A 12,604-nucleotide genomic window follows, 5' to 3' on the forward strand; every position below is an offset into this window, starting at 1 on the left:
GACCATCTAGTGAAAGCTACAATCTAGGAAAAGCTACAATGTCTGGAGTCCTGTTTGCAACCTCTCACAATGTTGGGGGATAACCAGGGTTGGGGACATGTACAGCCAGGGGTTGAGATGGAGATGGAGATGGGGTGGAGTGAAAGACATGATGATAAAGATAATTGGGATGACATACAGAATACATGTGTGTGGATGCATGTGTGTGTGTGTGTGGGGGGGGGTTACATGTGAGGGTGGCGAGACCTACCTCTGGCTCATACCAACAGGACAGTATGAAATGAAATAAACATCAGATGAGGTGAGATGCATCAGAAATGACAGTGAATGGAAATGTGTTTGCTGACAAAAAACAAACTCCTGACCATCAAGCTCACATAAATACTTAGATTAACACATGACCTAGTACACACAATGGACACATTCCAGATGCAGTGTGTTTGTAATCTATGGTTAAATATGAGCATTTACTGCAAGTAATGTTACACAAGGTGAGTTAGCCAAAGTTGACAAAGAACAGGATGAACCCATACCACACTTGTCTTCATCAGAGTTGTCCCCACAGTCATTGTCATAGTCACACTGCCATCGGCCCGGCACACAGCGGTTGTTCTTGCATCTGAACTGGTAAGGCTCACACGTCCTCTCAGCTGCACCAAAATACAGGAAATATAAGCTCAGTTAGGCTATATACAAATACGAAATGCCACAAAGTTAGATACACAGTCCAAACAATCGGCAAAACAACACACATTTAGATGAGGTGTGTTAAAAACTTTGGAAACCACATAAAGTCAAGTGCATCCTGGCTAAATGTGTCTTATTAGGTTCATGCACAGGACACTCACCACACTCTTCTTTTGGCTCGTCAGATGAGTCACCGCAGTCGTCTTCGCCATCGCACTTCCAGCGAGCTGGAATGCAGCGTCCGGAGTCTTTGCAGCGGAACTCGTCCACACCACAGGTCATCTGGGCTGGAGAAGGGAAAACGGGGAGAGAGGAGATAATAACCAATAACACCAGGAAAACAGTTTTAATCAAAAAAAAAAAAAGTTAGAAAGTAGGAAAAGTACGGAAAATTGTGTCTTACTGCAGTTGGCAGGTTCATCGGATCCGTCAACACAGTCATTATCTCGGTCACACACCCAGACTCGTGGGATGCAGCGTTTCGTGATGGCACACTGGAACTGGGTTGGGGCGCATGTAACCTCAGCTACGGTAGAGGAGAGAAAATTGATTGTCACCATTACTTAAGTAATCTGAAGCTGAAAGAATCACACATAAAGTGTTTCATTTACATGAATGTAGTTGCAGTAGCCCTTTCACAACTACAGATACAGGAGTAAAATGAAAATTCACCACCTGGCCTTAAGGCTCAGCCTTAACCCCCCGCTGAAAACACACCTATTACATTTTTAGATAAAGCACATTTGTCCATATATAATGATGTAAATATCCAAATAAGTGCACATCTTTTTTTTTCTCTCCCTTTTTCTCCTCAATTGTATCTGGCCAATTACCCCACTCTCCCGAGCCGTCCCGGTCGCTACTCCACCCCCTCTGCTGATCCGGGGAGGGCTGCAGACTACCACATGCCTCCTCCGATACATGTGGACTTACCAGCCGCTTCTTTTCACCTGACAGTGAGGAGTTTCACCAGGGGGATGTAGCGCATGGGAGGATCGCGCTATTCCCCCCAGTTCCCCCAACCCCCCTGAACAGGCGCCCCAAACAACCAGAGTAGGCGCTAGTGCAGCAACCAGGACACATACCCACATCCGGCTTCCCACCCATAGACATGGCCAACTGTGTCTGTAGGGATGCCCGACCAAGCCAGAGGTAACACGAGAATTCAAACTGGCAATCCCCGTGTTGGTAGGCAAAGGAACAGACCGCTACACTACCCGGATGCCCAATAAAGGCACATCTTTTACTGCAGCACAAACAGGAAATTATGCTGGAACAAAACCAAGAACAAATCTCTTGTCAAGTCAAAATCAGCCCCAACCCCAAAAAGCACCAAAAAAAAACCCTCACAGAAAACACCGATCATGGCTAACATAGACAGAGCTATAGATTAGAGTAGGGCTGGACGATACGGACAAAATCAAATACGACAATATTTTTGGACTTAATACCTCGATATTGTTATCGTGACGATATTGTGGAGATGACTATTGGCGTTTTCACAAAACACTTATACAAACAGATTTTTGATAAAGAATCAACAGTAATACCTTTCAAATAACTAAGTGGGTAAAGGCAAATTAATAGAACAGCTAGAACAGTCTGGTCAGTTCAGATAATTACATCACTTTACTGTAATGTAGCCTTTAAAACCAGCAAAAGACAACACTTATGCCATATCTAAAATCCCAGACGATACCTAGTCTCATATCATGATAAACGATATCACGATAAATATCACGACAAATATCACGATATCACAACAAATGATATATCGAGACAACATCGATATATTGCTCAGCTCTAGATTAGAGACAATACCCCGCCCACAAAAAGATGAATAAGAAGAAACAACGTGTATACTCACGGCAGTCTTTCTCATCCTCCCCTTCTCCACAGTTGTCCTGGCCGTTACAGCGGAATATGCCTGGGATGCAGCGACTGGGGTGGGAACATTTGAACTGGCTGGGCAGACACACATGGATATCTGGAGTGCAGATTAGACAGACGTTAGAGATGGTGCATATCAGTACAGAACAGTAAAATGTGTTGATAGGAGACACACTAAAGCATCAGCAGGATAAGATAAAAACAGTCCTCGTAGAGTACAGATAATGAAATTGGGACACAATGATAGATGAACAGATGTAGGAAAAAAAGAAATGGAGAAATACAAAATAGAGAAATGGAGACATCAGGAAAAGGCACAAAAAAAATGAAGGGGACAAAGAGTGAAATAAGTGAATATATAGTTGAGTACAGGTTGGTAAAATGAATATGAGAGCCATACCGCAGTTGGCTTCGTCAGAGTTGTCCTGGCAGTCATTATCTCCATCGCAGATGTAGGCAGGGTTGGTGCAGATGCCCGTTCCGCACTGAAACTGCCCCGGCCTGCATTTGAACTCCGCTGTAGGAGAAGTAACAGTCATAGACTATCAATACCTTACCCATTTACAGCACTGTTAATCCTATACACATGCACACACACATGTACACAGAAATTTTCCTCTATCTCCCAGTTAGAATCTAATTTAACAGCCAAACACATTTACTGTATACCAGGAAATTGAGAGTGCCCCCTATCCCCTCCCTTGGACATCACATCATCAAAACACTCACGGCAGTCCTCTGGTTCATCCGACCGGTCACCACAATCATCCTCCGTGTCACATTTCCACCAGAAGGGGATGCACTTGTCATTCTTGCACACAAACTGTCAGAGGACAGGGAAATAAATCAGAGTGATGATGGAACATAGACTCAGAGCTCCATCAATACAGCCCTGCAGACATAGCCACAGAGGGTAGCGCTCACTGGGCACCAAGCCAGCTGTCGATAGACAATAACCAGACACAAACAGTTCTTCAAACAATTCAAACAAGGACACACACACAAAGAGCACAATGAAAGCCACTTATCTGCTGGACTTACTGTCATATTTGTCTTATTTGTTACTGTGTGATGGCGTCACCATGAAGGTAAAGTCTGAACAGCCTCCTTACCTGGCTAGCGGTACAGTTGGACATGCAGGTGCGCTGATCGTTCGCCAGGTAGAAATTAGTGGGACAAGCACACTTGTAGCCCCCCCCAGGGGAGAGCAGGCACAGGTTACTGCATCCCCCGTTGTTTGTCTGACATGGGTGGTTGAGCACTGGTTGAGCAACATGGAGGGAAGAATTTTAATTTGTGACTGCACTGATCTGTGCATTAATCACTGCTGTTGCACTGTGAGACATGTAACTTGGAGGATTTGCGATGTCGGTTGTTAGGTGGTATGTAGCATTGCTATGATGTGTCTAAATGGGTTGTGTGTGTGTGTGTGTGTGTGTGTGTGTGTGTGTGTGTGTGTGTGTGACTATGCATGTCCACGAGCTCGAGAATGAGTGCGTGTGCATATACACTATATTAGTGCTGTCAAAATTAACGTGTTAATTTTTGCAATTAATGTTAAGTATTTAATGCGTTAAAAAATTAATGCAATTAATGCAGCTGTGTTTTGTTTACTTCCTGTTGCAGCTGTACGAGGCTGTTTCACAAGCATATCAGGGGATTAGGTTGTGTATGGTGCTAATACAGTCTCATATCAGTTCGTAACTCGTAAAACCAATCTGTATCTGTGCTTCGAATTCGTAACTTGTAATGCAGAGTGAGAACTGTGTTTTTCTCCTACTCTGCTCCTAACTGGACTGTTAACAGTGCGTAACCTTCGTCTCCACTTTGTCACAGCAGTAAGCTTTATTTGTCCCCAGCCCTCTTTCCCTCATGGAGAATATTAGAGAGTCTACTATGCTGTACCATTGGTACACATATGGGATTCTGTGATGCGCCATTATAAACACATAATGAACGTCATGAATTGATGACACTTTAAATTCAACTGGCACTTGAACATGGAACAAATTTTTTGTTGTTAATTATCATTTATAGTAGTGCATACAAGAAACTATTGCCTTCTAAGCTGATGTCTAATTTTAATGGCCTTGATGGTTTTGAAATTCAAATGGCACTTCAACATATAGGCCTGGGTTGTGTTGTTATTTAAGTTAAGTGCATGTAAGAAATATGCCTTTCAAGCTGACAGTCAGTTTTGATGGCCTTGATGGTTTTGTTGGAAATCTGTAGTTCACAGGAGAATCGGTGTTCAAAGTTAAAAAGGATGCTATTAAACAATAGTATTTGAATTTAAATATACTTCCTTTGTGTTGATTCTACATTAACTCTGTGATTTTACATTTAAGCATCCATTATTACAAGCTTCAACCCTAACAAGAAAAAAAGCGATAAATTACGATTAAACAGCAAATTGTGCAATTAATTAGTTAATTTTCTTATTGATCGATAGCACTAATATATATATATATATTTAATATATCAAATATGTATATATGTGTATATTATTAATTATATCTAATACTACTTTCGGCTGCTCCCGTTAGGGGTCGCCACAGCGGATCATCCGTTTCCATATATTATTAATTATATATTATATGTATATATTTATATATTATATATATTTAATACATCAAATATTTGTGTGTGTGTGTGTGTGTGTATATATATATATATATATATATAGATGTAGGAAAAAACTTTTAATACATAGCAGTACAAGCTTGTTTCGTGCGTCGCGCACTTATCAGCAGCTGATGAGTGTGCGACGAATATATATATATGTGTGTGTGTGTGTGTGTGTGTATATATATATATATGTGTGTGTGTGTGTGTGTGTGTGTGTGTGTGTGTGTGTGAATGTGTTTGGTTGTGAGTTTTTTTTTTTTTTAATTAAGTGTGATCCACATCTACCACTGTGGCCATTATTACCTGGAGGCTGGCGGTAGGGATGGTAGATGTGGATATCCATGGGCCGGTGCAGGGTGCTTATGAGTGTAGTCTTGTTGGTTCCCAGGGTCTTATGAGCTCTGTTGATGGACTTGGTCTCCCAGTCTGTCCAGTAGATGTACTCCTCAAAGAGAGTCATGGCAAAGATATGGGGGATGTCTTGGGTAAGAACTGGGGATCAACAGGACAAATGTAGTATAATGTTACCAATGATAAAAATGGCAAACTGTTCAAGCAGAGTAGGTTAGCTATAATAGTACAGTTGAAAAGCCATCTCAGAACTCAAATCTTTTTCATGTTATTTGCTAAAACCCTAGGAAAAAAAAATAATTCCTTGGAAAATCTCAGTGTTAGTGTAAGGTAAAGGTAGGGTGGGGTGGAGACCTATAATTGCTCTACTATCGTATCTATGTGTTCTGTAATAGGGGCCAAGCTTCATTAGGCTTTACACTTTAATCGTGCCATTTCCACCCCACATGTACTTGTCAATTCATTTCTCCTGTTTGCTCTCTGTGTCTGGGGCTGGGATGTGTCGTCATGGAAACAAACCATCGCTTTCATGTTGTTGTAAACGTACCAGAGCAAGGCAGTAAATCACACATGCATGGGTTAACACAATCACAAGGGTTTACTCCGGTAACCAACAACAATGTGCTGCAAACAATCAATGTTCCTGTCTTTACCCATGTGACAGTGGATACTGAATGATACTAGATGGGAGCAGAGGTGGGAAGTTAGTCAGAGAAGCCAGCAGTGACCCTTGATCTGCTGTTATCTGAACTGCAACCCACCAAGTCTCGCTCAGCAAACACACAGTGCTGCATTAGCGTATATGTCTTTATGCACAGAGATGGGTAAATGACACACTGCAGGTGGGTTAAAAACCACAAAGCTGCATTAGCCAACCTGTGGCGTGTTTGGGCTTTTATCTGTCAACATTACAATAACTTTTCTTAGAAACATCTGAAGCACTACCTTTATTTAATGTTATGAAATTGCTTTTCCAAATGACTTTTAGCCAAATGTGTGATTCACAGTGTCAAAAGTGTGACTGTCACTCCAAAAACACAGGGTTTTAGTGGCACAGTATTCTGGTGGGAACGTTAAAAAAAAAGAAAAAAAGTAGTCAGTTGGCTACACTGCCATACTGTATGTGATTCATAAAACACCTATTTCCCTGGGGTGTTTTTTTGTGGATCATACACTATCCCGTTCACCTACACTCACAAACGTCTGACACAATGTAAAGTTTCTGAATCCAGCTCTACCAAGTGGATGACATGATGCCGTGGCTGTCCTGAATCCAGCTCTACCAAGTGGATGACATGATGCCATGGCTGTCAGGCGCAAAACTCCTCAGGGCACGCTTTGTTCGAGGCATGCCTGTGTGTTTGTAAGAGTTTAGCAAATGTGAGGAATTTCAATAGAGACCTCCTCTGCACTCCTGCATTCCTCTGCACGCCTGGTTGGCTGACAATATCAACTATTATAGTGAGTGTGGTAAACAAAAGAGTGCTATTCAGACGTCATGCATGCTGGAGCCCTGGGTGGACAGAAAAATCTCCTCTATTCAGGCTGTGTGTCCCCTGGGCCTGGGCTGCAGATTGTCAGTAGCTACCATCTGGCTGGCCTGTTTATGTTTGTTAGTTCTCTTAATGTACAATGGAAAAAAATCAAGTGTATGCAATTGAGTGGGTTTTCTGCAAGAAACGACACAGCTCTAGTAATGCAAGGTTTATCTAATGATGCGTGTGTGTATGTGACTTCACTGTGGGTGTGTGTGTGCACAAAGTTGCACGTGTGTTTTTCTGAGAGTAAGTATGAATACATTACATAACCACTTCAGTGTTACAGTACATACTCTAGAAAATCTGGGTTAATGCACAGAAGAAGAGCTCTGCATTTATGTGTGCATCTCCACTTTGGCCTGTTTACCTGTGTGTCTGTTGGACCCATCCAAGCTAGCAAACTCGATGTAATCCTCCCTGGCATCGGCCCAGTAGATGCGGTCATTGATGAAGTCAAGGGTGAGGCCATTGGGCCATGTGATCTTATCACTCACAATCACACTACGATTGGTACCATCCATGCCTATCCTCCCGATGTGGGGGTTGTCACCCCAATCAGACCAGTACAGGTATCTAATGACCAAACGAGAAAGGCATAGTTAAATAGCATATCGTTATTGTATATTTCCTGCAAAAAATATAACTGCCCTGAGCTGGCTTTAACACTGTATAGTGCACAGTGCGTTATTGATGCAGTTCGACAAATAAACACGAATTTGAAACTTACAGCATACTCTACGATACGACCATCATAAACTAAATGTTGTGTGGTGGCCCATGTAAACAAATGTGAGCTGTATCCTGAGCTGCTCACCCATAGCGAACGTCCACAGCCACAGCACGTGGTTCCCTCAGACCAGAGTTAACCAGCACCGTCCGGTAGGCCCCATTGAGCTTGGACACCTCGATAGTGTCCCGGCCTTTATCACACCAGTACAGGTTACCTCCGACCCAGTCAACTGCCAAGCCATCTGGGTTACTGAGGGAAGTGCGGTGTAACACCTGCCAAATGGGGCCAAAATCACAGAGTTAAGATACCGATTAAGAGTCAAATTGGACAAATACATATCAGTTGTTCGGTAAAAAAACTAATCAAAAATGTGTCAGCTCTACATCAACTACTTTTGGCTGCTCCCGTTAGGGGTCACTGCAGTGGATCATCAGTTTCCATTTCTTCCTGTCGTCTGCATCTTAGGACAAAAAGGAAATCTTACCGCCACATTGCTGCCGTTCATGTGCATACGTCGTATCATGCTGCCCTGAGTCGTCACATCTGTCCAGTAGATCATATGCTCTGCGTAATGGAAGTCTAGCGCCACAGCATTATTTAGCCCCTACAGGACAGCGCAGGCATAGTGAGAGATCAATTACAAATAATAGGAAAAAATATTTTTCTTTGGAGGCGGGATGCAGGTCAGTTTTGGTCCACTTTTCGAAATTAAATGCCATTTTTTTCTTACCTGTTTAATAAGAGTGTAGTTTGAGCCATCTAGGTTGAGTTTTCTCAAATAGTAACGGTTGGCAAAGATCAGGTATGGCTCCTCTTCTGTACACAAAGAAAGGTTTATGCTTAGACTGGTGCCTCTCATGTATACTGTACATTTGTACACACACACGCACACACACACGGCTTACATTATGTGGACTTGCACACACATGCCTTACCTGATGTGGACTTGCAGATGGTGGGGTCATTTGGGCTGAGTTCAAAGCCATCCACACAGAGACAGCGGAAGCTGCCATATGTATTGAGGCAGCGCTGAGTACAAGGGTAGCTGGTTGTGCACTCATCTATATCCACACATGTCTTGCCATCCCGCTTCAGTTGGAAACCAGAATAACACCTGCACTGGAGGGGCCAAGGGCATAGAACGCATGTCAAAACACAAAGCCTGGACGCATTTGAGTCTGCGCTTGCTGGAAAAAGATGTGGCAGGACCGAGTTCTACTCTTAACACCTATTTGCAAGGGTTCACCCCCTCATGTGGCAAAACCTTTCACAGTGTGACAGATGTGGTTTTCTGTCCACCAAAATTTAACATGGTGCCTACGCACACCAAAATTCTGCGTAAAATCAAATTTTTTTTAGATTTATTGACATTCATCAAATTGGCGAATTTCATTAGTTGTAAATCGCATTTTTGAAGATGGCTCTGGCAATATATAATGGCTTCAAATGTGATCCACAAATGAGGAAACCCCAGTGGCATTCAAGTCTTAGGATATGGTAAGAACTTGCTTGCACAAAAAAAATCTTAATCAGGGGCGTCCGTGTCTATTCTGTTGCCTACAACATGGGGATCGCTGGTTCGAATCCCTGTGTTACCTCCGGCTTGGTCGGGCATCCCTAGAGACACACTTGGCCGTGTCTGCGGGTGGGAAGCCAGATGTGGTATGTGACGAAACTCCTCACTGTCAGGTTAAAAGAGGTGACTGGTGACCCCACATATATCGGAGGAGGCATGTGGTAGTCTGCAGCCCTCCCTGGATCAGCAGAGGGGGTGGAGCAGCAACCAGGATGGCTCGGAAGAGTGGGGTAACTGGCCAAGTACAATTGGGAGGGAAAAAAAAGGGGGGGGGGGATAAAAAAAATCTTAATCTGTCAGCTGCTCTCATCAACTGATGTGGTAATTTAAACTGACACCTCCCCTCTTGCATCACAGGCAAACGAACATTAGTGGAATCTTGGACGTCACGTAAACAGATATGCCTGTCAAAACCCTTGGCCTTTACTTAGGAGAAATTGAGACCTTGGAAAGTTTGCAATGGGGAAGTTATGGCTGTGTAATGCAAAGTCCATCCATTATCTGAACCACTTATCCTGCTCTCAGGATCGCAGGGATGCTGGAGCATATTCCAGCAGTCATTGGGTGGCAGGCGGGGAGACACCCTGGACAGGCTGCCAGGCCATCACGGGGCCGACACACACAGTCAGTTACACAAATGCATAAAGTTTCAAAAACTAAAACATTTCAAGATCCTTGAACAATCTGACCTCCCTACAATGGAGCACTCTGACCTGAATGGTTTACAAATCTTCCCTTTTGATTTTCATAAGCAATAATGGCACAGACATAAGACCACAGAAATTGGAGTTCATGCTGTTCCAGGGCTGACCTCCTGCTCTATAGAAAGAAAGCCAAAGCATGTTTTTAATTGTCTTATGTAAGCAACGTAAGCACATGCCTGGGGCACAGCGGTTCCAAACCATTTTCCATGGGGACCTCCTTAACTCACCATTGATAAAATTCTCCATAATCTCACTCCCACTATTGTTGCCTCATGGGGCCATGTTGCCTATCAGACCTAATTATTCATCAATTGGGCTTTTAAAGTCAGGGAATCCTGGCGAAAAAACCCCAAAACATTTGCGTTGGCTATTTTACTGCAGATGATATTCTAAAAGACTAAGGTAATCATTCCTCAGATCAGAGTTTCTGTAATGTGCTCATTGGAAAAAAAATGTCAAAAATTGAAGGAGTTACAGCATAGCCTTTCCACAACCCAAGATAGCTTACCTTAAAGCCAATCTTGAGGTCATCACAGAGCTGCGAGCATCCACTTAGCTTGCTGTTCAGACACTCATTGATGAAGCAGTTAAGTTCATCAGAGCCATCACCACAGTCATCATTGCGGTCACACAGCAGAGTCTCGTTCAAGCACTTCCCATTACGGCACATAAAAGCTGATTCATTACATTTCCTCTCTGCAATTATAGGAACAGGGAATATAACTTAGACGTCACTTTAGCAGGGGATGGCCCTACTGCTTTTCTGTGAAAAAAAAGCTACATTTCCAGAGTCACACTTAATCCAATTAGTGAAGTGATAAAGAGTATGGTAGGACACTAAGTACGTACAGCACAATGCATTCACTTTACAATCCTTACCCGAGCCAGTACAACGGGGATTCTTGGGGGCTTCATCAGAACGGTCCTGACAGTCAAACTCTCCATCACACTCCCAGCTCTTCTGGTTGAGGCAGCGGCCATTGGCACAGCGAAACTCATCAGGACCACATGTTGGGTATTCTGTTACCAGACACAGATATAGCATTAGTGCATTCAATCTCACCTTGGACTTAGTTGTTAAAACACTTGTCTGAATGATTCCTGACCTCATCCTCTTTCAACTCAATTTAAAAACTGACATCCTTGATTTTTCCAATTTCTCCCTCTGTTCTGGCAGCGAGAACTACAAAAAAGGTGTAGCAGCCATCGTTGCTTGTGTGCCATCAGCTCAATAGTGAATGGTTTCCAACCTTGTAAAAATAGCATCCTCAGACCAAAACCAACCCAGGCATCTAATGTTTTACAAACTACATCAAATTATATGGGAACACTGTTCTACTGTCATTTTACAATGTAGAACTGGTAGATTATGTGTCCAACAGAAGCATCGCCACATCATGTAACGTTCAATCCTTTTTCCTGTTTTATTAGGAAAATGTTTGGTGCTGCACTGGTGTCCGTTCTACCTATGAAAAATGTCATACGAGGTATATGGAGAATGCCTCCACCCATGGTAAAGATGCCAGTTAGTATATAACCTGACTCCATGGCCAAGATGGATAAAATAATTATTTCTTAATCACATTAAGTTGAATCAGTTCATCTGGACACAACATTTATTGAGAGAAACAATCATCTAAGTGACCTCTTCACTCTCAACTGACTGCAGGTATCCCCACCCTTATAAACAATACAGTGGCATAACGGCTGAAACCAATGATCAATTTCATATGCAAACTGCTGTGACTCTAGTATCTAGTATGTAACTCAATATTATTATTTTTTTCGATTTTTTCCCCCTTTTTCTCCCCAATTGTACTTGGCCAATTACCCCACTCTTCCGAGCCATCTCGATTGCTGCTCCACCCCCTCTGCCGATCCGGGGAGGGGGCTGCAGACTACCACATGCCTCCTCTGATACATGTGGAGTCACCAGCCGCTTCATTTCACCTGACAGTGAGGAGTTTCACCAGACAGTGAGGAGTTTCACCAGGGGGACGTAGCATGTGGGAGGATCACGCTATTTGCCCCCAGTTCCCCCTTCCCCCTGAACAGGCGCCCAGACCGACCAGAGGAGGCGCTATTGCAGTGACCAAGACACAGGCCCACATCCGGCTTCCCACCTGCAGACATGGCCAATTGAGCCGGAGATAACACGGGGATTCGAACCAGAACCCCCAGAATAGAACCAACAGAATAGACTGCTACACTACCTGGACGCACTCTATTATAACTCTATTATTCTGTATGACTCTAGTATGTAACTCTAGTTAATGGTCACAGCAATTTGCATATGAAACCGATGGTTGTTTTTGGTCGTGATGCCACTGTATTGTTTATAAAGGGTGGGGATACCTGCTGTCAGTTGAGACATTACTTAGATGGTGACAGAAGTGGGAATACCCATCCCTGAGCCGGGGGGGGGGGGGGGGGCAAGAGTACATCTGTCTCTATCTTACAATGCTGTGATTGCAAACATTCCTGAATCCTCTGTGAATAG

At 43.2% G+C, this 12,604-nt stretch overlaps 1 protein-coding gene across 1 annotated transcript in view; it reads right to left on the reverse strand.

The window, feature by feature from the left end:
* Positions 1-12,604, reverse strand: part of lrp1ab (low density lipoprotein receptor-related protein 1Ab) — a 111,508-nt gene that overhangs the window by 11,862 nt on the left and 87,042 nt on the right. Inside the window, exons 54-68 of the mRNA XM_056298994.1 lie at positions 10,984-11,124; positions 10,613-10,800; positions 8,760-8,943; positions 8,555-8,640; positions 8,309-8,428; positions 7,909-8,096; positions 7,462-7,667; positions 5,509-5,697; positions 3,690-3,838; positions 3,307-3,400; positions 2,978-3,094; positions 2,555-2,674; positions 1,091-1,213; positions 849-974; positions 534-650 (exon numbers count right to left, since the gene is read on the reverse strand). Of these exons, the coding sequence (XP_056154969.1) occupies positions 534-650; positions 849-974; positions 1,091-1,213; positions 2,555-2,674; positions 2,978-3,094; positions 3,307-3,400; positions 3,690-3,838; positions 5,509-5,697; positions 7,462-7,667; positions 7,909-8,096; positions 8,309-8,428; positions 8,555-8,640; positions 8,760-8,943; positions 10,613-10,800; positions 10,984-11,124 (2,148 nt within the window). The remainder of the gene's footprint in view (positions 1-533; positions 651-848; positions 975-1,090; positions 1,214-2,554; positions 2,675-2,977; positions 3,095-3,306; positions 3,401-3,689; positions 3,839-5,508; positions 5,698-7,461; positions 7,668-7,908; positions 8,097-8,308; positions 8,429-8,554; positions 8,641-8,759; positions 8,944-10,612; positions 10,801-10,983; positions 11,125-12,604) is intronic.

The sequence above is a fragment of the Lampris incognitus genome, chromosome 2 (genome assembly GCF_029633865.1).
Source record: "Lampris incognitus isolate fLamInc1 chromosome 2, fLamInc1.hap2, whole genome shotgun sequence".
In the NCBI taxonomy this organism is placed as follows: domain Eukaryota; kingdom Metazoa; phylum Chordata; class Actinopteri; order Lampriformes; family Lampridae; genus Lampris; species Lampris incognitus.